The sequence below is a fragment of the Mauremys mutica genome, chromosome 10, assembly GCF_020497125.1.
Source record: "Mauremys mutica isolate MM-2020 ecotype Southern chromosome 10, ASM2049712v1, whole genome shotgun sequence".
NCBI lineage: Eukaryota > Metazoa > Chordata > Testudines > Geoemydidae > Mauremys > Mauremys mutica.
This window is the reverse complement of record NC_059081.1, coordinates 14,413,082-14,439,006: the sequence shown is the minus strand read 5'-3', so window position 1 is coordinate 14,439,006 and position 25,925 is coordinate 14,413,082. Positions and strand designations below refer to the sequence as shown.

Below are 25,925 nucleotides of genomic sequence, written 5' to 3'. Positions count from 1 at the left end.
TAGGATTCTTCGGTTAGTACAAGGTGTGTGGGGGTGGGATGTTGCGGGGAGGGATGGAGTGTTCTGGTTGTAACAGAGGAGGGAGTGGGTAGGTTGGTTGGGGAGAGGGTGCTCTGGTTGTAACAAGAGGGGTTGTGGGGGTAGAGTGCTCTGGCTGTTACCGAGAAAGGGGGTGGGTTGGTGGGGAGTAGGGTGCTCTGGCTGTTACAGAGCTTGAGTTGATTGAGGGTGAGGTCTGTGGCTGTAAGAGGGGAAGGGACAGGTGGGATGGTTGGAGGAGGGGTGGGTGCCCTGGCTGTTACAGAGGAAGAGATATGAAGATAGGGTGCTCTGGCTGTCACAGGAGAGAGGTAGCTTGGTTGGTTGTGGTAGAGTGCTCTGGCTGTTACAGAGGGGTGGGTTAGTTGCTTGTTGGCGGGGTGCTCTGGCTGTTGGAGGAGAGGGGTGGGTGGGTTGGTTGGTTGTGGTAGGGTGCTCTGGCTGTTACCGAGCGGTGGGTTGGTTGGTTGTGGTAGGGTGCTCTGGCTGTTACCGAGCGGTGGGTTGGTTGGTTGTGGTAGGGTGCTCTGGCTGGTACCAAGGGGTGGGTGGGTTGGTTGGTTGTGGTAGGGTGCTCTGGTTGTTGGAGGAGAGGGGTGAGTGGGTTGGTTGGTTGCGGTAGGGTGCTCTGGCAGGGGTGGGTGGGTTGGTTGCGGTAGGGTGCTCTGGTTGTTGGAGGAGAGGGGTGGGTGGGTTGGTTGGTTGCGGTAGGGTGCTCTGGCTGTTGCAGAGGGGTGGGTTAGTTGGTTGTTGGGGGGTGCTCTGGCTGTTACAGAGGAGTGGGTGGGTTGGTTGGTTGTGGTAGGGTGCTCTGGTTGGAGGAGAGGGGTGGGTGGGTTGGTTGGTTGTGGTAGGATGCTCTGGCTGTTACCGAGCGGTGGGTTGGTTGGTTGTGGTAGGGTGCTCTGGCTGTTACCGAGCGGTGGGTTGGTTGGTTGTGGTAGGGTGCTCTGGGAGGGGTGGGTGGGTTGGTTGCGGTAGGGTGCTCTGGCAGGGGTGGGTGGGTTGGTTGGTTGGTTGCAGTAGAGTGCTCTGGCAGGGGTGGGTGGGTTGGTTGTGGTAGGGTGCTCTGGTTGGTTGTGGTAGGGTGCTCTGACTGTTACGGATGGGCGGGGGGGGGGGTCATTGCTGAGAGCCCTGGGTTTGGCGCTCGTTGTGTCTGGCGGGCACCTGCCTGCGGGGAGAGGGAGCAGGACAAGGGGTGGCAAAGGCTTTTCTCCAGTCCCGCCGCCGCCGCCGCCCGATTGCCGCCCGCAGAAGCACCGCCTGCTCCGCCCCGCGCCCGAAGCCCCCGCGCCGGCGGACCCCCGCGAGCCTCTCTTTCCCTTCGCCCTTTGGTGCGGCGGGAGCCTGGGCCGCGGGACTGGGGGCGAGCGGGGAGCCGGTATCACGCTACAGCGCCACAGCGCCCCCCTCCCTGCCGGGGAGGCAGGCGGGAGCACATGGCAACGGCAGGGAGCAGCCGCTGACGGGAGGCAGCCCTAGCGTGGCTCTTGCCTGGACTCACTTCGCTTCCCGGCGCCCGGGCTGCGCGCTCGGCCGCGGGGCATTGGGCGGGGAGCGAGGGGCAGGCTCCGGAGATCCCGGGAGCGCGTCTCTCCGGCGGCTTGTACCCCGCGCCGGGAAGAACAGACCCGCGCTGGCTTCCCTCTGGGCGCGCAACCCGCCTAGCCCCGCGCTGCTCCCCGCCCGCTGCCGGGGATGGCCCAGAGCCCCGCTCCATGGGCATCCAGAATCCCCGGCCCGCCAGCCCTGGCCATCAACGCGTCCTCCGCCCCGGCGGGGGGCAACTCCACCCCGGAGCTGGGGGGCGGCGGCTGGAGGAGCCGGGAGCCCTTCTCCATCTTCAGCATCCTCATCCTCACCCTGCTGGCCCTCCTGACCATCGCCACCTTCCTCTGGAACCTGCTGGTGCTGGTGACCATCCTGCGGGTCAAGACCTTCCACCGGGTGCCCCACAACCTGGTGGCCTCCACCGCCGTGTCCGACGTGCTGGTGGCGGCGCTGGTCATGCCGCTGAGCCTGGTGAAGGAGCTGTCGGCCGGGCGGCGCTGGCGGCTGGGCCGGGCGCTGTGCCACGCGTGGATCTCCTTCGACGTGCTGTGCTGCACCGCCAGCATCTGGAACGTGACGGCCATCGCCCTGGACCGCTACTGGTCCCTCAGCCGCCACCTGGAGTACACCCTGCGCGCCCGCCGCCGCGTCTCCAACGCCATGATCGGCCTCACCTGGGCGCTCTCCGCCGTCATCTCCCTGGCGCCGCTCTCCGGCTGGGGCGAGACCTACAGCCCGGCGCAGCAGCGCTGCCAGGTCAGCCAGGAGCCCTCCTACGCCGTCTTCTCCACCTGCGGCGCCTTCTACCTGCCGCTCTGCGTCGTGCTCTTCGTCTACTGGAAGATCTACAAGGCGGCCCGGTTCCGGATCGGCGGGCGCCGGAGGAACGCGGTCCTGCCGCGGCCGGAGCGGGGCCCGGTAAAGAGCCGCGGGCGGGAACAGCTGGGCTGCACGGGGAGGGGTGCGAGGAAGGGGAACGGGCACAGCTGGGCTGCACGGGGAGGGGTGCGAGGAAGGGGAACGGGCACAGCTGGTTTGCACGGGGAGGGGGGGCAGGCGGGCACAGCTGGGCTGCACGGGGAGGGCTGGGGGGGCAGTCGGGCACAGCTGGTTTGCACGGGGAGGGGTGCGAGGAGCGGGGCAGGGAGGCACAGGTGGGCTGGCAGTCTGTGATAACTATCTAATTCTAAACTAAAGTCGTCTATCTATCTAACCCTAAGCTCCTCTCCCATTCCCCTTGTGCTTCGTGATTTAACACCCTTTAACTGAATTCTGCCTTCATGCCCAAGTATAGAGAAAATAATATAGTCATGCACATATATTTCTCTTAGACTTAGAGTGTATATAAATATAAACAGATGCTAAAGTGAAGATGGTAGCCTTTTAAACAGTGGCTAATAACCGACTGTCAATGGACCATTTACCATTGTTATGGGATAAAAGTTATTCACATTTTTCTCATTTTCTTTCAGTGTTCTTAAGTGTGTGTGTGTGTGTATATATATAATAGAGAGAGATATTAGATAATAATTGGAATATCATGGTCCATTTAAAAAGTCCTAAATATGAATCCAGTGTTCCTGCGTTTCTCTTTCAGGAAAATTGTTCAGATAAAGATAGAAATAGAGCTGTACAGTATGTGCTGTTAGCGTATGTGTTTAATCTGTGCACACTCTGTTGTATGTCTCTCACCATCTACATACATAATTTGTTCACTCCTTTCATTTTATTTTATACTTAAAATTATGGAATCAAGCGGAACACAAAAGAGGAAAATGGGAATATAATAATTATTCCACAATATTAGTAAGTGATCCATTTATCATGTAATGATTGCCAGCTGTTTAAAAAGTTCATATTCTCTCCTTTAAATTATCTCAAATATTGATCCTGGTTCTGAAAACACCTACTTGGGTGAGTAGTCTCATTGATTTCAATACTACTCATGTAAGTAAGAACTATTCTCCTGAGGAAGAGTTTGCAGGATTAGGAGACTTGAGGTCCGTTAAAACATGGCCCTCTAAGAGCCCAGTTCTGCCCCCTTACTCACAGTAATACCGTACTGCACCAGTAATTCCAAATAATTTCAGTGGGGCTGCCTGTGCAGTGAGGTACTACTCAACATGATGGAGAGAAAGGGTAGTGGATTGAGTTCTAAATGAATTCATCTATGTTCATGTCTACTTTCCTCTTCTTTCTACAACCACTCAGTCTCCTGATACACACCCGTCCTCCTCCCTACTCTGTTCTGAAACTACAGAATAATTCCTGATGGTTTGTTTCCCCCCTTCCTGACCAAGCATTTTAAAGTTGGTCTAACCAAATGTGGACTGACTGAATGTTACAAAATAAGTATGGCGAGGTGCTCAGCACTGGGCCTGGCCCTGTCAAACCTCACTCGTATACAAGCAGTAGAGCCAGTGGGAAAACTTAAACAAAACTTTTTTCCATTTAAAAATGCCATTTTGTCCAAACCAATGTTTGATATGGGCAGGGAGGAATCGCTCAGTGGTTTGAGCATTGGCCTGCTAAACCCAGGGTTGTGAGTTGAATCCTAGAGGGGGCCACTTAGGGATCTGGGGCAAAAATCAGTACTTGGTCCTGCTAGTGAAGGCAGGGGGCTGGACTCAATGACCTTTCAAGGTCCTTTCCAGTTCTAGGAGATTGGTATATCTCCTATTATTATTATAAATTTCCTTTGAAGATTTCTTGGGTCCCAGTGGGGAAAGAGCAGCTTACCCAGAACAGCCAGTACGCTGGTGATTAGGGCACTCAGCTGGGACATGGGAGACCCACGTTCCAGTCCTGGTTCTGATTCAGAGCCACCCTATCCCAGGTGAGTACTCTAGTCATAGGGCTACTGGCTATTCGGGGGTGGGTTGATAGTTCTCTTGTGAAAATTTTTGAAAGGTCTCCTTTTCATTCGGCATCAAAACAAAAACAAATTTCAAAACCTTGAATGTTTGGTGGAATGGAAGTGTTTTCTGGCTTGTCCTAGAAATAGTTGCATTGCCTTCAACTTCAGATTGAAGTCAGTGGTACATATCATGTTACAATGGACACGTGTGAAGGTTTGCATTCACTCTAGTGAGTACTGACAGCATCAGCAGCTTGTAAGAGGCACTTGGCACCTCACAGGACTGGGACCTTATGTCTTAAAATAAAGAGATGCATATGGTTTAAATTGGCTTATAGACGAAACAGTCATTCCAGAGCTATCGCCTGCACTAAGTCAGAAAATGTGTTAGAAAAGATGAGTGCCTCAAGCCTTTGGAAATGCATTCCTCCCCTCCCACCCTTTTGCACCAGATTTCCTGCCAAGTTTACTTCTCTAATTACAAATATGATAAATATGTTGCTTGGGATTTATCTACAAATTGATTCCCAAAGACAAAAACCAAACTGAATATGTGCAACGCATTTGCTCTCCCACAGACACTCATGCAGTAGAAAACTTTGTGGGCTATTATTTTGGAAAACTAATTTAATTGAGAAAATACTACTAGGATTCTGCATCTCTCTCATCTTTTTCAGTAACTTAAGCAAAATTAATTCCTGTATTTTTGTTTTATTTTTAAATATATGTTGAATCCATGATAGTGATAGTATAGTAGATAGTGAGGACTTTACACTATGGCTGAAAAATATTAAGCTTCATTTGCAGATTTAAAAAGCACCATCCTAATCCCCAGGGAAATCTTTACCACCTGGTGGAAGAGCTAAACGCCTGAGGCAATGCTCTGAGCACTTATTGCTCTAGAGACTTGGTAGGCAAAGAAGACTGCTCAGAAATTAACCTGTGGAGAAGGAAGAAAAATCATGTTTGTTTTTTTTTGTTTTTTTTGCATAGTTTATTCCTGATGTAAGAGATTGTGATGCACTCATAAAAAGCTTGGTCCTGGTCACACTGAAGTCAATGGGAGTTTTTCCATTGGCTTCAGTGGAAGCAGGATCAAGTCCAAAATACCACTGGAAAAATACCAGATTGTGGAGAGTTTAGGGAAAAACAAAGGGGATGTAGATCTGAGCCTTCTTCCCAAAACATCACTGTCATTCCGCAGGAAGAGCTGAAATGCCTAGATTTTTTTTTTAAAGTTTGCATAAAATTGGGATATAGCAGAGAATTTGTCAAAGTGGAACACAAAAAAATAGGAATCAGCATTTCTGGAATAAGGGTCTCTTTCCTCCTTAAGTCAGGTGATCCAGCTATTCCTTCTTGCTCCTTCCATGTCCAGGTCTAATTGATGGTAGTTTTGTGGTTGAAGCCCGTCTTGACTCTGTCTCCCTTTTCTTGTGTCCACTAACTCTCCTGTTTTCTGTCTTTTCGCCATTTCTCTTTTCACTTCTATCCCTCATTTCACTTTCTTCTTCCCCTTCCCAATCTCTTCTTACCCCACCCTGCGACATCCAGCTTCACTCCTTAACTCCTTCTGTACACCCCTGGCCACTCTGTCCCCCAGCATTTCTAGCATTCAGTGCTGTAATGCAGCAGTTCTAATGACTAACACTAGAAATGCTATCAGCAATAGACGTCAAAGGCTGGTAGTGCTTCTCAAACTGAAGATGAGTAGTAATAGTGATGCCTGTGGGGAGAGCGTGCCATGCTGTGCCAGGAGGATTACATATTGTGACACTGGATTAGAACTGCCTGCCACGGTTGCAACCCACACCTTGAAACCCTGGTTGGCATTTTTCTAGCAACTGAGATTAAGGAGGAACAGATTTGAAGCCACAGGAGTTAAATGCCATCAAAATTGCCTGAAGAAACGGATGCTCCAGATGGAAGAATTATTATAATTATAACTTCCTTCTGTATAGTGCCTTTCAGCCACCAGAACCAGACCCCAAGGTGCTTTACAAACTGTCAGTATGCATATAATTATATATAGGAGAAAGATAATTGTCTCCAGGCTGAGACTTGGCATACCTAGGGCCAATTCCTACGCTTAATTACAATGGTGTAAATCCAGAATAACTCAGCTGATCTGAGTGTAGTTAATCCAGTGTAGTTGTGAGCAGAATTTTGACTAAAATCCGAACCAAGGAATTTTAAAAAACACTATTAAATCATTTTGTCTTTTTTTTAAGAGGAAGGAAAACGAAATGTCTGAGACCCTTCTGTTACGTAATGAAGAATATGCAAAAATTCAGGGTTTTCTTTTTTTTTTAAACACACAGACACTTATTTCTTATTTCCCACTGAAATCAACGGGAGTTTTGTCTGTGCAAGGACTGCAGAATCAGATCCTGAAATTAGACTGGTCCTTTTAGATATAATTTCTTTTATAACAACCAAAGACTTGATTCTCTAACCTTTACTCATATGACTGGTCCTTTACTTACATGATTAATCTCATGGTTCTTGTCACACAGAGCTACAGTCTGTGACACGCTTTTTCACAGTGAGCAATACCTTATCTTTGGGAAGAGGCCTGTTGAAATAAATGCGATTACTCTCAGAGACAGATACTATTAAGAGTGCCGTTAACATCAGTGGGACTTCTTGTGAAGAAAGGTATTGCTCAGGGTGAGCAAGAATGGCAGAATCTGGCCCATAAAGATTAGTTACTTGCATGAGACAGTGTTTCAGGATCAGGCCCCAGGTTAAGCATGAAGAGCTAGACACAAGGGCCCAGATCTTCAAAGGCATTTAGGAGTCTAACTTTACTGATTTTAATGGGAGGTGGGTGACTATCTTTCAGGATCTCGTCCAGCTGCTAACACTATTTTTTATAATGTACATACAAAGCTTTCATCTTTGTACACTGATCCAAAGCTCAAAAGGTTGAGTGTCTTTCCATTGACATCAATGGGCTGTGGATCAGGCCTTGCATTCAGAGCTCTGGACTCTACTCAGTTATGCAGTATATTCTGCTTTGTTCAGCTTCCCTGTATGACATAAGCAGGCAGGGCGGTGTGGGTTTTCCTCTTGGAGCTGCTCTGGGTCCTCTGCCCCTCTCTTCTCTTCTCCTCTCTGAGCTTGAATAATCCTTTTGCAAGTAGTTCCATCAGGGCCGCCCAGAGGATTCCGGGGACCCGGGGTCTTCGGCGGCGGGGGGCCCTTCCGTTCCGGGACCCGCCGCCGAAGTGCCCCGAAGACCCGCGGTGGGAGCCCCCCGCCGCCGAATTACCGCCGAAGCGGGACCTGCCGTCGAAGTGCAGCCCGGTCTTCGGGGTAATTCGGCGGCGGGGGAGGGTCCCCGCCGCGGGTCTTCGGGGCACTTCGGTGGCGGGTCCCGGAACGGGAGGGGCCCCCCGCCGCCGAAGACCGGGCTGCGCTTCAGCGGCGGTTCCCGCTTCGTCCCGGCCCCGGCCTTTTACCCCCGGCTCCCTCCTCACCCGGAGTCTCAGTGCCTCGCCGGAACAGCCGCAGCGTGCGGCCGGCGGGGCCTGAGCTCCGTCCCGCTCAGAGCCGCGTGGTGAGGGGGCGGGGCTGGGAGCTCCACGCCGAGCGGAGGCAGCTGAGCTCAGCCCGGAGCTTGCAGCCCCGCCCCCTCACCACGCGGCTTGAGCGGGTCGGGGCTCAGGCCCCGTTGGAGCTCCCAGCCCCGCCCCCTGACCACGCGGCTCTGAGCGGGGCGGGGCTCAGAGGCCCCGGCGGAGACTCGGCGCTTGATGCGCTGAGGCTCCAGGAGAGGGGCGGAGGCGGGAGCCTCCGCTGTTCTCTTGGGGGCCCCTGCAGAGCCCGGGGCCCGGGGCAAATTGCCCCCTTTGCCCCCCCCTCTGGGCGGCCCTAGGTTCCATTGACTACAGTCATTTTGGGCTCCACTAATTCTACTTTTTGCCAGTGTCCCCAGCAATTTAAACCTGGGGGAGGATTCCTCTAGTGTAAGGTAGCTCTGAGGCTGCTCTCAACTACTCTGGGAACTGGGATGGCACAGAATCTGCTCCAGAATTGGAGATGAGGTTGCAAAGGGGATGTAGGGTTTGATCTACTTTCCATTGACATCACTTCAATGGGAGTTGGATCAGACCCGTAAGAAGGACTGTAACAATTGTTAGGGCTGAATGGAGCTAAAATGTTGTTTGGACCTGCACCCCCACCTAGACATTGCAGAAACTGTGGGAGATACAACCTCTTCCTGATCTGTTTGCAGAGGCGATGCTCCATGTCTGGATCTTCTCCCTTCAGCCATCTGTGACACCCAGGATCTCCTTATACTGCAATAATCACCTTGTGGCCAGTTACTTTGGCTTTAAAGCCTCTGTGTTCATGAGGTAGCATAGAGGAGCCTCAACACAGTCAAGGCTCAGGGCCAACATTTTGTTGTATCAAGTGTAAGAATGGAGCTGCCTAGGAAAACGCCCCAAGCCAGCTAGAAATCAGCTGGAAGGTATCAAGTATGTAGGGTGATAACTTTCCAGAATGATTGCCATCATTCTAACTCTTATCTTCCACTTTTCATGCAATTCCTTTAGGCCCCAGTTGAGAAAAGCACGGGCTTAACTTCCATGTTCAAGCACTTTGCTGGATCAGGGCCTTAATTTCCTTTTTGAGAGAATGTTAAATATTCATAGAAGGCCTATAAGTGCAAATTGCATGTGAGAAATCTCTGATTCTTAAAGAACCTTTTGGTGATTTGATGACATTATGGAGCAATATAATCCTCTCTCTGCTCACCTCAGGCTCATTTGAAGATGAATCTGTTGAAAAGCTGTTGAGCTAAACTGGGGCAAATCACATTTAAATACCTCCAGTCTGCTGGAGTTCATGCAACAGTACAGAACATTCCTCAGAAATGTGGACCTTTCAGACACAATGCTATGGTTTGCAGAAGCAGTAGACTGCAATTTCTACTTTTATTATTTAATATTCATATTGGAAGAATAGTTCTCAGAGACCCCAAAGCAGCATTGGGACCCAAAAAATTCATTGGTGAACCACAAACAGTAGCCATGGGAAGTATAAATTATTTAAATCCAAAGAAATATTAGAATAATTAAGCCTAAATCAGTGGGAGAATTTCTGTTGATTTCAATATGATCTGGATCAGGCTCCAGACGCATACTGCATTAGCAGCAAAGCATCTGAAGTATGTTGTGCTGTAGGCAAAATTTAAACAGTGGGTGAAATCATCCTTTCTCCCTCCAATGAATCTTGGGGAAGGGGGGAAATAATTAATTTTGGATGAGTTTCACCAGCCGTGTGCTTCCCAGAGAAAAAGATGATTCATGCTAAGTATGAAGAGTGCATTTATTCCCCTATAGACAAACATTTAAAACCTTGATTTGTGGAATGAAATTGATTGCTGCAAACTATTTTAAAAAGTGCCCCAGCCCGTGTCTGTGCATCTAACTGGATGGATGTTCTAGCAGGTAATCAAAAATGATGGAAACTAATAACTGTGTGTAAAACCGAGCAAACCAACCTGGAAAAAGACACTGATCTTCTAGCCTTAACGTGACTTGTGACACAGACCAAAACAGCCAGGGAATTCAGTGTGAACACTTGGTTCTAACTCAGGCCTCTTTTATTTATGCTGACAAATATTTCTGATGCTCTCAGTGCTTTATCTCTGCTGCATTACTCCAGCAGGTTATACCACCCTCCTCCCCAGTCGTACAACAGTGAACTGGCGTCTACCTCTGGCATACACACAAGGGCCTGATTCTTCTTCGCCCTACATCTTGTGTAATGAAGTATGCCTGTGCAAAGTGGGTGTAAAAGGCCACCTGTCATGCAGTGGCTGGCCCCTTTAAGAGAAATTGAGCATAGCCCCAGCTGATGCTGTGAGGCCAGGGATCAGGTGATAGCTTGAAGATTTCCTGAGGCTAGATCCACAAAGGTGACTGTAGGCATTGCAGTGGCTTATGCTTAGGCAAAGCAAAATCCATAGCCCTGAGTTAGGGGCCTAAGAAAGGGATTCACAGAAATCAGCAAGCTGAGAGGGGCAAACCTTGGGCTGCCCCTCAAAGGTAGTAAGGACCCCAACTCTACTCAGGATTCATCATTGTGAGCCCTCTCCTGGATTTAGGCACCTAAACTAGGTCAGGCGAGGGTCCAGCCTACCCAATTCTATCCAACAGCAGTTAGGCCAATCTCCTAAAACATGGGAGACCTGTTTGCAAATCCCTGTTCTCACTGATCTGGAGTGGGGCCTTGAACCCAGACCTCCCATAGCCCAGGTGAGAGCTCTCACTGTCTGGGTACTGGTAGTCTGTGGTTGGTGTCACTCCATCTCTGCTGTTGCAGTGTGTATAAATCACTTTTTCATTGGGCTAGAGAGAGAGAACCTGAGCAACTATCCCAATTGTTAGGACACCCCGGGGATGCAGTAGCATGAGGTTCAAATCCCTGCTCGAAGCAATGTAAATGACCACACAAGGCAGTGGAGTCCCAGTGCCAGAGTTTCTGCATGCCTCATTCTATACACAGTTTCTACACTCCACGTACAAAGCTTCCAGAAACCTTACCTGTAGTATGGGAAAGAAAATGCCATGATAGACAGCTGACCTCTGGCTCTACCTCACAAGGAAAGTTTAAGTATAGTAAACAAGCAATAGATTCCCTCATCCAGCTCTTCCTAACAAGCATGCAGAAGTAGTAATTGTCCAATGTCTGTCACTAATTTACATTCGCATAATGTGTTTTGAGTCCTTTTTGCAGACCATGATTAAAGATATGCAGAGCTAGCCCTCCTGCAGACAAATTATGTGACCCCTGCTACAGGAGTGCCATCCTATTTACATTTTTGGAACAAATGTGATGCATTTCATTTTCCTCTACTCCTTCCCCAGCAGCCCTAATCACCTGGTTCTTGCATTCTGCAGTCATGTCTCACATCTCTGGGTGAAGGTAGGGATATCCATCTTGATGAGTGATAGTTTAGCATTTGCCAACGTTTCAGTCTCTTGGCTGCTACTGTCCTCATATTAAACAGAGGGTCAATTGCTATTATAAAGTTTACACACACACAGGAGGAATACGTATGTAGAACACATAGCTAATTTCTGAACGAGGGGCCATCTCCTGAGAGGTGCCGAGTCCTCGCAACTCCTATTAAATTTTCACTTTTATGGGAGTTTTAAGGGCTTAGGCCTTAAATTGTGTGTGTTTTATTGTGCTGTCCTCAATCGGATTGCCTAGCAGAGCTGAAAACGTACGGATGCTTTAATTGTGACAGAAAAGTCACAGAGGGGTATTTCCTATGGGTAAAAGCTGGGCCCATGCTGCATGATAGTAAGGCACACGTTAATTCTCATTGTCATACAAACCAATCTGCATTCCCTCTGCAAGTGAAACCATTCCTCACCCTTCCAAACAGCTCTTGGTGTTTTTTTTGTCTTTTTTTTTCACCTGCTCTAGAACCGCTGACGTTTCTACACACCTTGTGAAACTACTGAGGGGTAGAGGGCATGGATTGTGGGGGTCTTGAATTGGTGTCTCCCACTAAACAAAATTGATATCGTTTGTGAGGTTGGGAGTAGAGCTGGTTGGAAAATAGTTCTTTTCCCCCTGTGTGAAGTCAACTTTGAAAATCAAAATTTGAAATTAATTCAGAATTGTGGTGGTTCATGGGAGTTGTAGTTGGGGTGCATTATGCTCCCATTCTCCTTTATGGGCTGGGCTCTCTGGCCAGACTACTTGTCCCATGATGCACCATTTTCTCCCCTCTTGGTGTGGGGAGAGGGTGCATGATAGGAATCCCTCGATGTGATGCACAATGGGAAATGTAGTCCCTCCTGAGAGCCCATAGAGGAGAATTGAAGCATAAGGCACTTGAACAACAATTCAGATGAGGCACCACAATGACTTTTTGAATAAAATTATTTCAGTTTTGTGTTTGAAAATCAAAACCCCTCCAGTTTTTAGGCATTTGGGTTTTTGATGAAATATTGAAATTTTCCACAGAAAGCAGACATTTTTCTTGTAAAAATCAAAAACCCAAATTTCCAGCAAAAATGAAGTTTGATGGGAAAATTTTCCACTTGCTGTAATGGGGAATATTGTCTTCTCCCCTTTCCCAGCTGTGCCCAACCTACCATTGGGTGGTCCGGCAAGAGTGCAGTTTAAGAGGCTCATGGCCTCTGAAAGTCCCACCCCTTGCTTGACAGATAACCAAGAGAAGATGGCTCCCTCCCAGATCTGAGGGACACAATAATCATTGGCAGTGTTATCTTCCACTCTGCCTCTGAGCAGCTGGGCTGCTTTGAGTGGCCCTAGTTGTAGAAGCCATAGATTTTCCCCCCTCACCAGTGGGTTACAATAACACTTGTGCAACTACCTCAAAAGCATTGATTGGCCCATCAGACATGCACAGCAGCTTCATGGCATGAAATCCAGTAGGGATCCATTCCACAGATACTCCAAAGACAGGCTTTTCTCTTCGTTACACTGAGAGAGTCCCATTTTGTGACAGTACTCCCAAGTGTCTACAGTACCTTTGTAACCCATGGTTACAGCACTCTCCCTCATATCAATACACCGATGAAAAGAAAGAGGAAAAAAAACCAGCTTCCAGAATTCCTGGGCCATTGTTAATTTATTTATTTATTATTAAACTGTTTCAATCTTCTTTTCTTATAACAAACCAAACAAATTCTAGGTGCCAACCTATCCACAGAACAAGTGCCAAAGTACTATGCATTAAAAGAGAGGAAAGACCAGTATACCTGTGCTCCTCTGTAGCACTTACCTTTCCAACATGATTAGAAGCCCAGTAGTTTTAGCACTTCATGGCATTTTCTTTTAGCATGCAAGGACTGGTGCCTGGGCCATTTGTTGTAAGCACACAGATGTTATGCTGTCATTTAAGAAATAATAATAATTTGACTCAAACAAACTGTTTTGGTAAGAATCCGTGTTTGCTTTTGTTTTGAGGTGAAAGAAGCTTCCCATGAACCACAGATGGTGTTTACAGCTCGCCACGCGACTATCACTTTCCAGACAGATGGAGAAACATGGAGGGAACAGAAAGAGAAAAAAGCAGCTTTGATGGTTGGCATTTTAATTGGAGTTTTTGTACTTTGCTGGATACCTTTCTTTATCACGGAATTAATAAGCCCCCTCTGTTCCTGCAACATTCCACCGGTCTGGAAAAGCATCTTTCTCTGGCTTGGCTACTCCAATTCTTTCTTTAATCCTCTTATTTATACAGCATTTAACAAAAATTACAACAATGCCTTCAAAAACCTTTTTGTAAGGCAGAGATAAAAGAGGGATGGTTACATTGCCATGTAATACACTGACTTAGTGGAGGAAATATGTGCCTGTGAAATGTCTGATTGTAAGGAGCAGCCACTATCTAAAGGGATTTTGCAGCAGTGAAGAACTACACTGAACACTTGTGTATTGGGACATAAACCTACTTACCCTGTACAGTCTCCCACTGAAATGCATGTACACTGAACTGTACTGAGGAAAGACGATGATAGAAGACTGAAGGGGTGAATGTTTCTCTTCTCTAGGATTTGAATTGATTTGTGCTAAATTCTGGAAGAAGTTAATTAAAAACATCTAGCATCACACTAATCCCATCTAACCAGACTAACTCTATCCAGCCACGTGTTGCTGCCAGGTAGTAGAATCTTCTTAATGGGCACAGGCATCAATGCAAACTCTGCCAGTTAAGCAATAGCTCTGACTGATTGGTGCACAGTCCTGATGCTAGTTTAATTTCACGAATGTCTTGGGGGGGGGGGGGGGAAGACAAATGCACTTTGATATCTTTTTTGATAGTATTTAAATAAAATAAATTGGACGAAGTTAAGCAGCCCTACTAGAGCAAGAACGCAGCCTGAGGTGAACCAAGGGCACAGCACTCGTGCTACCATCGGTCCACTCCTATAAATTATAAGTAAAGGTGAACTCTGAGTTAATTGAAACTGAAGGTCAGTTATGTCCCCTTAGGTCACAGGAGTGGAGTTTTAGGGCCAGATCCCCCACTGGTGTAACTCCGCACCATTCCAATAAAGTCAATTTATACCAGCTGAGGAGTTGGCCCTGAGGTTTTATCCCTGCAGTTCTCTTAAGCTCTGCAGGGCTGCCACTCCGTTTTCTGCACCCATGATGAGCTCCAGGTTTGGGATGTCCCCTGGTAATGTTGTACAATGGGGTTTACACGTATTATTTTTTTATAGCACTAGCAAGGTACATTCACTCCTGTAAACAGGCTTGGCAGAAACACATGTGCCACTTATCTATTTTTCTGTGTTGCTGCAGTGCAGTCTGTTCTCTGGCCATCATCAAGTTAATTAGCATATCTATCAGGGTGCTGATTGCATGGATTCTACCCTCACACTGCACAAAGCCACAGTATTCTAGCACCATTTTTCTAAAGGATTAGAGTCCACGTTTGGTTTTATTAGGAGGGATTCACCAGAGCAGCATTATTAAATGTCTGTAGAAGAGGTTCTGACAATGAAAAAATGATGCCGAATTTGTGATCAGCCATGACTTGTTTTACTTTGCTTTTAACAAAGCTCATTGCAGCGTACGTGAAAAGGTTTCATAGCGCTGAGGGGAAGCCAAGATGACCTCTCCCTTCTCATCGAAGACTTAACTTTCATAGAATTAAAACTGGATTGGGGTGCTCTGCTTTTCAGAGAATGTACAGAACTAGAGATTTATCCTCTTTCATACACCACTCTTTGGGAAGGTCAGAGGAAACATTGCCCAAGTTCACAGCTCAACACTGGGTGAGTTCAGCCAGAGTGGTTATAGGGGTACTGTAGTCATCTCACCCCCATGCAGGCTATGGGCAGCTAGGATACCACTGTACTCCACCCTAGTGCAGCATAGAACTTCAGAGGGACTTATATATGCCCCTCTTGAATGTGATGGAAGCACACACTCCTCAGTGGAAGACTGGTGTTTCATGAAGTTCTGGGATAGCGGCTCTGGCTTGCAACACCAAACTCAGAGCATACTAGGCAGGTCCAGGGAGAGCCCTCAGGATGCTAACTAGAATCCAAGTATAAACAAACCTCCAGCAGAACGCTTCCCTTGTTCTCTGTAGTACTTTTTAAATCTCTTTACTGCCATAACCACTTAGGAGTTAACTCTGAGCATTAGAAGAGAAAGGAAGACACGTCTCTTGTGGCCTTTCTGCTCTAGCTGATATTTAGATCTAAAGTAGATGGGAAGAGAAGCAGAAGAATTATGCACAAGGACCACAGATGGGAGTTGAAGAGCATAAGTCCTCCAACATTATTCCCTTTCTTCTTGTGATGCCTTGGGGAGTTATGGGCTGCTGGCCCGTCAATTTAAACGCGAGGAGCTGTTAATAGAACATTTTCAGGCCACATTGCGGCTCCAAGTCTGCTGACTTTCAAGGCACACTGGAAAGTTTCTCTTTTTTACAGATTTTCTCCCCAAAGAGTGTGGGGATTTTTGGTAAGAAATTGAGATTCCGCTTTCTGCCAAGAGTGGGTGGGGGAAAAGGAGAGCTGGGGCTAGATCCTCAGCTAGTGTAAATCAATGTTGCATCACAGAAATCAGTAGAGCTGTGCCCATGTACACCAGCTGAGGCCCACAGTTCTTCAGTTGGTGGTGTGCCACTCCATGTAATGGATGTATTTTTTTAATTGTACATGCACTGATAGTTTTCTGATCAAACACATTTTATAAATAAAAAACCAAAACAATGAAACTCTGTGATCATTTGCACTCTGACAGCTCCTACTAAAGGGAATTACCGGATTCTCTAGTTAAAAGTCAAATATTTACTTACACAAGGCATGTTGTTTAAAGAAAGATCCTAACAAGCGATAGCTTGCATGAGTATTTCCTTCCCTCCTTCATTTAAAGGCACGACAATCTTTAGGCTCCATTATCTACTAACAAATAACTTTTCCTCATGAGCTGTAGTTGGTATCCACAAGGAAGAAAGGATTGGAGACCGTTTTCAAGTGTTAGAGCAAAGGGCCAGTCGCCAGTCATGTAGGTTTTATTCCTTGCTCTGAAAGCAACTTTCTTATGACCTGAGACAGCCACCTAACTTTTATGTGCCTCAGTTTACCATCTTATTGAACTGATATTATATCACGAGTATTGGGAGGCTTGAAAGGGCTGCACTGCACTATACAAATCCAGAGTTGTTTTTATATAATAGTAGTGGCCTGGGGACCTCATCTGAGACTGGGATCCCATTTTGCTGGTTGCTGTGTATATATACATAAGAGACAGCCCCTGCCCAGAAGATCTTGCAATCTACATAGATAAGACTGACAAAGGGTGGGAGAAAGGGATTATTAATCCCATTTTACAGATGGCAATTGAGGCACAGAGGGACTAAGGGCCAGATTTTAAAAGGTATCTAGGCACTCAAGGGTGCAGATAGGTGCTTTTGAAAATCCTATTAGGCACCTATCTCCATCTTTAGATGCTAAAATACCTTTAAAAATCAGTGTATAACTCAGTGTAGTTCCTTTTGCTTTGTACTGTTGCAAGTGAGATCAGGATCATGTACTATAGATAGAGGAATCGTCTTAGTGCTGTGCTGCCATTTAAAATAAGCTCTATTATAAAAAAAAGTCTGGTACTAGCTTTATGTGCCTGTGTTTAGAAGGACAACAGCACATGTCTGGACTTAACATCTGTCCTCAAGACTTTTTAATTCATTTATTAAATCAGCCATCCAATAGAATCTGAGCTGAGAGCAAAGGGGATGTACTATATGGGGTTTATGTTAACATGTATGTTGCATATGATGTAGCCCTGCTTCTCACCATCAGTTTTATAGATTTTTAAAGCCCTCATCTTCAGTTGACTTCCTGCAGAATACAGGCTACAGAGATTCACCCAGTAATTCAGGCATTGAGCCCATAACATGATAGAACTACTAGAGTATCATTAGGGAGCCCTCTAGTCTTGATTTAAAAATTCCAAGTGGTGGCTAATTTACCCCATCTCTTGGTGATCTGTTCCAGTTATTATTTACCCATATTTGCATCTTTATTTCAATTGAAAGAAAAGGGAGAAGGTGCAGCATACAGTTTCCCCTCTCCTCCACTTCAAGTGTTGCATAGAATTCACATCTTAAAAATTACTACTGTGTTGTTGCCCTTAGCTCCAGGATGGAATAAAGAATGTTTAGCAGCACAGCTCCCAGCATGTATATCTAAAGAGGTTAAAACAACTACTCTAAAGCAGAGGCTCCCAAACTTTAACAACCCATGAACCCCCTTTACTAAAATGTCAAGTCTCACAAACCCCCTCCTAAAAATGAGTATTTCCAGGGATTTTCTCCTTTACTTGAATATAAATTATAAAAGCAGCGATCTTGGAAATATAAAATTTGGTTTTATGACATGCTTATTACACATGCTATAATTATTTATCATTACAGTATTTTTAGTACATTATGAAAAGGGCAACACTCTTCCAAGATTTCACTTTCGTAGCTCGTATCACTTTGAATAAGCCTGTTATAAGACAAATCAGGCAAACTGTTATTCTACAGCAATGCATATATTAGTGGGCCAAACTAATGAGGTTTACTGAATTGTGAATTAAACCCTTAGAGGAATCTACTAGTGTACAACAGATTTGCTAGAAGTCTTACTTCACAATCCATAGGCAGGTTTTTATTTTTTAAACTGTTGAATTAATCTTCAGCATGAATGATGGGGCAAAGTGTTAAGAAATTGGCTAGACAATCTCCAGCAGCTAATTTGAGTTAAGATCTCTCTCTCACACACACACCACCCTCCCCCCCCACGGGCTTGTACTTTTGAGAATGGAATTTTTAATTGACTTTTGCTGATGACAAAATGTGGACCCAAAATTTAGATAGCAAATATTTTACAAAGTAGAAACTGATTCTCATTCAGTGTGTTCATTACAATTCTCAAATACAGGGGAATTGGCATACTGGTCCAAGGTCCATTTAGCCCAGCATCCTGCCTCTAACAGTGCCCAGAGAAAGGTCTAGGAGCTCAGCAGATGTGATAATCTACCTCCACATCGGGGCAGATTTTACTCATCCTGGGTTAACCACTTGGAAGATCTAATTAAGGGCTGGTTTACACTGGGGGGGGGGGGGAAATCGATCTAAGATACGCAACTTCAGCTACGTGAATAGCGTAGCTGAAGTCAAAGTATCTTAGATCGAGTTACCTACCGTCCTCACGGTGCGGGATCGACGTCCGCGGCTCCCCATGTCGACTCCACTACCACTGTTCGTGTTGGTGGAGTTCCGGCGTCGACAGGAGCACGTTCGGGGATCGATATTTCGCGTCTAGATGAGACGCGATATATCGATCCCCAAGAAATCGATTGCTACCCGCCGATATGGCCGGTAGTGAAGACGTACCCTCAGACTTGCATTTTGCAGGACTGCTGCTTGTAGTTTGCAACAGTCTTATCTAATCTGATTTTGAGTTTTGAAGTAATGGTTCCATTTCCCTTGGGAGTCTGCTTGACTGTTCAATTGATCTTTTTGTTCAGATCTTTTCTTTAACATCTAATCAAACTTTGCCTTCCTTAGCTTCAAACCATTTCTCCTTTTCCTACAGTTTCCAGAGACTAAAAATATTTCATTCCTTCATTTATTTTGTAACCTCTGAGGTATTTATAGACTGATCACATCTCCCCAGATCTTCTCTTTTAAAGCCTACAATATAATTTACCTCCCTTACTCTCACCAATCCAATCAGTTTGGTTGTCCTTTGTACGTTGTCTGACTTTCCGATTATCTTCCTCAACCCTGGTTCCCAGAAACACCAGAGTACTGCTGCTTAGTCCACCATCTTGCCCTGACACTCCAAAGAGTATTTCCCTTACATGAGTAAAGGACACACACTATGGTATATCAATAATAAAATAGTAACTTAAGATTAGATTGGGACAAAAATGTCTTTAATTCACCTAGACAAACAGGGGAATGTACATACCACCTTACCACTGCAATTCCACCACTGGACAGTAGGTGGAGTATGTAAACCTGCACCTGGCCTCCCCACTACACTGGTGAAATTTAGTCACAGGTGTATGCACTTACTGAACTGGTTATTCCCACCTGATGTAATAATTAGGGGCCTGATCCTGCAGCTACTGAAGTCAGAGTTTTTCAACTGGATTGTGTGCCCATTCCAGAAAGGGGAGGATCAGCTCTCAATTTCTAGTAAATCAGGGGGAGCAAAGGGCATACAGCCCTTTGCAGGATATCACTCTATGACCACGCTCATCCTGGCATGCACTGAAACAGTTCATTCTTCTCATTGCATGTTTGCATTTTCTATTCAGTGTGAGCCTCTGCAATTCCAGATTGGTGTCATGGGAATTTAGGCTGGGGTAACAAAATTTCAAGTACTCCCCAGATCATTGCACACACAACAGTGAAGAGTTCTATATGCCAGCACTTCATTAGCTTACGCAGGTACCAGTACCCAGCCTACTGCCCAGTGCTTTCTTGATTTACTTTTCCTTATTCCACTGATGGAATAGTAATACATCATTGTGTAAAGTGATTTTTACATTTTAATTTCTAGCACAGGCAAGGTCTAAATTGAAATTCATTGTTTCAAAGGAAACTGTCAACTATTTATTTATGACCCTTCCTTGTTTGAAGAACCCACTTAGACTATTTCTTTACTGACTTTGCCCTTCAGTTTGGCAAATGAGCTGTTGCTTTCAAGGAAGGTGAAAATAATGTGGCTGTTTAAAAACATTCTCTTCAATTACATAACACTGCATAATACCAAAGCATCTTCAATCACAATTCTAGCTCCAGGGTGTAAGAGTTGGCAGGATCAAGGCCTTAGGTTACACGTTTGCATCCTCGTTATGGCAGCACAGCATTTAGAAGTGTGTTCCTTCAGAGCCAGCGAGTGAGCACACAGTGGTGGCCTGACCCTTATTAGTCTGTCCCATGCTGAGTGCAAAAAGAAACCAAGGCTGTCAACCAGAAGTGTTTTCAAGTACTCTGTTCTGGTCCCTTTATGGGTCCATCATGGCCCCCAGTATCAGAGAAACCTTAGGATTTCTCTAACAATGCTCTACTTTACCCATTGGCTATGGAAGCAAAGAATAGTTGGAACCACACCTCCCTTCCCTACCCTCCAACATCAGGGGCTGACAGCAGGGCTAGCGTATGGCGGCTCTGGCATCTCTAGAGAAAGCTGCTCAACATAGGGGTTACTCCCAAGGGTCTGTTTCTGCTCTCTTGAAGGGCTCTTTTTGCAAAGGGACTGTTCAGTTCAACAAAAACAACACTTTACTCAAAGGTCTACAGGCTGGGAACTTGTTGCTTTGTTCAACTGGATCCCACAGAAAACGTGTGTGTGTTGGGGCGAGGGAGATGGGAACTCCCACTTACAAAATAAGAAGGGTGGAGCATGGCTTCATCCCATAATACTCAGGGTAACCCAGTTAACCTTATCGTGACCACTTTACTACACCTTTACATTGCTAGATCAGAGTCTTTTCCAATATGCTTATATGTTCTCCAAAAAGAGGTTCTTGCCAGAATAATGGATTCCATTTTTTCCTTTTTTTTTTAAAAAAGCTAATGATTTTGGAAGTTTTAACAGATTTTACAAATCGTTGGGTCTGAAAACTGGTTTTGCTCCTGAGCTTTCTGATTGATCATATTTTTAATGTTAATCTGTTAAGATTCTTATGCCATTAAGAATAATGTAGAAGACACTGATTTACTGTGTATACATTTTCAAGATGGACTGATAGACCCATCCAGGATGGGCCAATATGTGGTATTGGACATAGTATCCTATGGTTTGAAAGAGCTTAAAACAATTTACCAGACAGAATTTCCATGACCTTGCTACACATAAGCTTCCACTTCTCACCCCACATTACACAGATTTCTCACTTTAAATGCAGTGCAGTGGCCTTTGATTCCAAGGTCAAATCCTGCTACTGACTTCATTGAGAGTTGGATCATGCCTTCTATGGTGATGCCTTTATAAATATTCCTTCCAGTGACACAGAGCACAATTCTGCATCCCACACTGATGATCATGAAAGGCAATCTACCCTGATATAGGCCTTTCTTACATATACTGTGGAGTTTTATTGTTTTTACGAATTCCATAGAGAGGAAAAAACTCAAAACACAAAGGTGGCAGCTCAGCTGGTTAATGTGCAGAAGAGGCACACTGGAATAATATATACCCATCAGTATGCGAGATATTAAGATAAACATTTATACAAGTCAGTGAATGCTGTTATGCATTCTTAATCAAAAGTCTATTAAGGCTTCTAAAGAAGAGACTCTTAAATATAACAGCTGCAGATCATTGGGTTCCAAACATTTTTATTTCACATTCACCTGCCATAGACAGTAATTTAATAGCACTGTTGTCCATGTTACTGAACACAATGAAGAACTTGGGTTTTTTAGCAAAAGAGGATGTGTTGTACATTAGCAAGTCTAGTCCAAACAACTTGCTGTTGTGTACAAGCTGTCCGAACTATAAAATACTGTATACAGATGTTCTATAAAAAATCACAAGGGGGTTCAACAAGTTTTTGAAGTTTTCAGAGCTTCAGTGACTGCAAAGGAGCTACACCAGTTTACACCAGCAGAAGATCTGGGGCTTAATCTTTCCAAATTGCAGCTGACAGAGAATGTGTGTTGACAGATGGATTTTTCAACCCAACCAGTGATACTTGAAGATCTTAGTGACTAAAATCCAATTTGTCTGGAACTAGTTAGTTAATAGCAATCCCCCTCTACATAATACTGAATTTTCAAAGAAAGTGGTATACAACAGCTACACTTGCTGTGATAAAAATATAGAAGTCTATAATCTTACACTAGAGAATTATGCAAGTTAAGATTCCATTTGCTTGAGTCTTAACCACCAGGCTTCACATTTCTTATTGTATGAAATCTTATCTATGGCTAAAATGTAAAACTGAAGTAAAATCTGGCTTCTTAGCAGGTGAAAAAAGGTGAAAACAAATTTTCTGTTTCACTTTTGGTTAAATTTATGAAATCACTGCTTATTTACTACACTCTCTTCATGGTGTCTGGATTTATTTTTTCAAGTATGTTACAAAATTACAATACATATATATATTGTCCTGAAGTTAGAACTAGTGCAGTATTAAATCCAAAGTACAAAATAATCCTATCTTCCTCATTGTGAAAAACAAATAAATAAAATTAGACAACATTCCTAATTTACTGTACTGCATTAACTCTTTACTGTGTAATGGAGGTGATCAGGAATAAACAGCCACTGGACAAAGTAATGCAGAACGGAATACAGATTGAAAAATAAAGACATTAGCAATATACATGTATCTAGGCATTGCAGTTATCAATGTTACCACAGAAAGTATTCAATTTATGGACCGATCAATCAATTATAAAATTCACTGGCTAGAGGAGTTCCTCAGGAAGAACTGGCTTTCAGCTTGGATAGCAGCATTTCATTCTTACGGCACTCCTGTTGATAAAAGTAAATAGATTTTTAAATGTTAACTATAATAGTTATGGTACCTATATTCACATAATCAAGACAAAGCCTTCTATGTTGTGAGAGCTGACAAGGAGGAATGCAAAAGGAATCTCCATTTGTCTCTTTAGGGCAACTTTATGGCTCTTTCATGCTCCTTTGGTGACAAAAAAAGGTGATAACATGGGTCTGGATGGAGCCCAACGTATGGTTATGACGTGACTAAGTGACAGTGACATTATCTAACTAGTGATTTAAGCCTTCTTACTTTAGTGACAAAAATGATTTTACTAGTTTTTGTGCCTGCCTGCTCTGCAATCCACGGCAACGCAGAGTGAGCTGGAGTTTTTTTGACTCATGAAATCATCAACGGAATTGTTAACTTGGTTCCAATGGCAGAATCATTATTACAGGTGATGATGCACAAGACAGAAAGAATCTAGCTTTATGGTCAGTCCCAAATTGAGTTTATGTTGCTGGTAGTTATGAAAATCATCTTTTTCCTTATAAACTGAACTAATTTGAAATGAAGGTCATTGATACCTGATCTGGAATCCTGCAATGCCATTTTGCACAGTCTATTTTCAGAGAACCACTACAGCAAGGTCAAGAATTATGAGCTTGTTTTCTGTTCCCAATAAGGTTACTATCATCTTCCAGGAGACAAAACAGGAGACATGCCATGGGGTGGAAATTCCCTTAGAAGACAACTGGTAAGGAGGGATTTTTTCCACTCTCCACGGAAGCTTAATTGCTAGAGAGGATGGGAACTCCTACCATAGTCATAAAGTGGCTAAGCAGCTTGTCAGTCTCCCAGAGATATATGATACAAGGCAGGGGAAATAACTCAGTGAACTACGATAGATTAGAGAAAGCAGCCTTTTCTAACATGCAAAGCCCAAAGATCTTTTGCACGGCAGTGCTATTTTGGCATTCGCTCTCAAAGAGACAATAATTAACAGAAGCACTGGGAAGGCTAAATCAATGGAATATTAACAGTACTTTTACAATGTTTAGATAAGACTGCATTTCCTCTATTATTTTACTAGAGAAAAAAATATACATCGTGCAGACTATCACACAATTTAAGAACCTCTACATAAATTGCAGTATCAGAACCTCTACAAAAACCTACTACTCTTCCCCTCTTCTTCAAAAGACAGATTCTCATGCCACAAAAGGCTATATGTTAACAATATTCCTATTCTATTAATTTAACAACTGCCACCAGGAAACATGGACCAAACTTGTGCCCTTCATACAAAGACAGCTCCTTGCATATATCTTCATCACCTCCATGCTGCACTGATTATAGTCCCTTTCATGGGTTTCCAAAAAAGATTCCACTAGACAACAGCAATCTATTCAAAAGCTTTGATAAACAGCCCATAATTAAAATGTTTTGTACAGTTACCTGAATGGTTAAAGAATTGCTTAGTATTTGAAATACACTCCAACCCATCCTCTGTATTATAGATAATCAACTATGAAAGAAATCCCCAAGTCCAAGAACATTGAGAAGGTCAGGATGCCCTATCTTTGTCAACTATGAAACACTGAACATATCTGGTACAGATGATCATGGCATGTCCCACTGCCAAAACGTTATGTAAACTGAGAAATCATAAATTATGACATGCAAGAGAATGCAAAATGTAAATGCTGAACTGCCTCACCTTCAGTTTTCGTTACAGTAGCTTCCATGCAAGGATCTCGAAGTACAGCAGCTCACTGGACTAGCTAAATAGTATACTCATTTACAGAAGGGTTAAGTGCCGGAGCAAACCTATACCTTAGTCCACTGTCAGTGCTACATGGAAGACTCACTAATCTACTTCCTCAAACTTGCCATACCTCCCTGCATCCATTCCTGTGTATCTGACAAGTCTTTCCAGCATATCATCCAGGAACAGAACTCAAAGAATTTACAATCAATGCATAGGATGAGAGAACAATCTACACATAGGATGATACAATAATAGATGGATAAAAGAAATATCTTTTTCTATGGAGGAAGACAAGATAAATAGAGACGCAATCGTCATTATTTTAACAGGGATTGTTACTGTATGTTGAAAAACAAACCTTTAATTGAGCCACTATGGACATGCACATGTCTAAAAAAAAGTAGACCATTAAAACTTAACTCTTCTTGATGGGATTTTCAAAAAGTGAGTTGTCCAATGGTAAACACACCACTGACATCAAGGGGAGCAGATTAGGCCAACGACTGCTTTTGAAAATCTCACTACCTCCAACTACCCAGGAAGGCCGCCTTTAACTTGCAAGCAAATCAGGCCTGTTCTAATAACTAATTAAAATATTTTAAATTGCAAACCAATTTGCATCCCTGTACCAGGGTTCTTCTCAATGAGATTTTAATGAGCTGAATAATAAACTTTTAAAAAATCACAATTTATAGGCCAATGAAAGATCTTTAGTTCCACCCCTACTGCGGAAGTTCCAGTAATAAAGACCAATTCTCTACAATAATATGAAGTGAATTGGAAAGATGACTGGGGGTTTCCTGAGAGCTTAACCCTCTCCTTTGGTTTGACTCAAGAGATAGATAACCCAAAGGAGGCTTGTGAAAATTATCTGACATGAAAGTATTTCTTGTCAAGCCAACACATCTAGACATTTGCCTGTTAACAATCGGAATATTTGTGATCCATCTCAAAGTGACCGTCTTTGAGCAGGATGGCTTTTCAGATTATTCTTAAACCCACTGGCTCAAATTCTCTCTACCCAATACAAACAAAAATGATCTTACCTCTTTAAATTCTTTCACCGTTTTAAAGTAAAGCCTCTGTTTCTCTAGCAGTTCCAGGTATTCATCATTTAACTGGTCTCTTCGCATTTTGTTTTCTTGTTTCTTCTTTTCTATCTGTTTTTAATGTGCATAAAGAATGAAAGACCATGTACTGTATAAGGACCAGAAACATCAAAAACATTTCCAAGTAGAC

The 25,925-nt window shown here is 44.4% G+C and overlaps 2 protein-coding genes across 2 annotated transcripts in view; one reads left to right on the top strand and one right to left on the bottom strand.

Annotated features, from left to right (window-relative positions):
• The first annotated feature begins 1,637 nt into the window (after positions 1–1,637).
• LOC123378281 (5-hydroxytryptamine receptor 5A-like) lies at positions 1,638–16,117 on the top strand. The gene is made up of 2 exons (XM_045031872.1): positions 1,638–2,511; positions 13,415–16,117. Exons 1-2 carry the CDS (start codon positions 1,741–1,743, stop codon positions 13,745–13,747), a joined length of 1,104 nt encoding a protein of 367 aa, XP_044887807.1. The 5' UTR covers positions 1,638–1,740; the 3' UTR covers positions 13,748–16,117.
• Positions 16,118–21,768: 5,651 nt separating this feature from the next.
• Positions 21,769–25,925, bottom strand: part of CCDC93 (coiled-coil domain containing 93) — a 98,989-nt gene continuing 94,832 nt past the window's right edge. Inside the window, exons 22-23 of the mRNA XM_045032720.1 lie at positions 25,733–25,846; positions 21,769–22,950 (exon numbers count right to left, since the gene is read on the bottom strand). Coding sequence (XP_044888655.1) covers positions 22,897–22,950; positions 25,733–25,846 — 168 coding nt within the window. The 3' untranslated portion in view covers positions 21,769–22,896. The remainder of the gene's footprint in view (positions 22,951–25,732; positions 25,847–25,925) is intronic.

Coding starts and splice junctions, on each gene's coding strand:
- LOC123378281 (XM_045031872.1), top strand. CDS start 1,741: ATGGCCCAGAGCCCCGCTCCATGGGCATCCAGAATCCCCGGCCCGCCA. Junction 2,512..13,414: donor CGCGGCCGGAGCGGGGCCCG/GTAAAGAGCCGC, acceptor TTTTGTTTTGAG/GTGAAAGAAGCTTCCCATGA.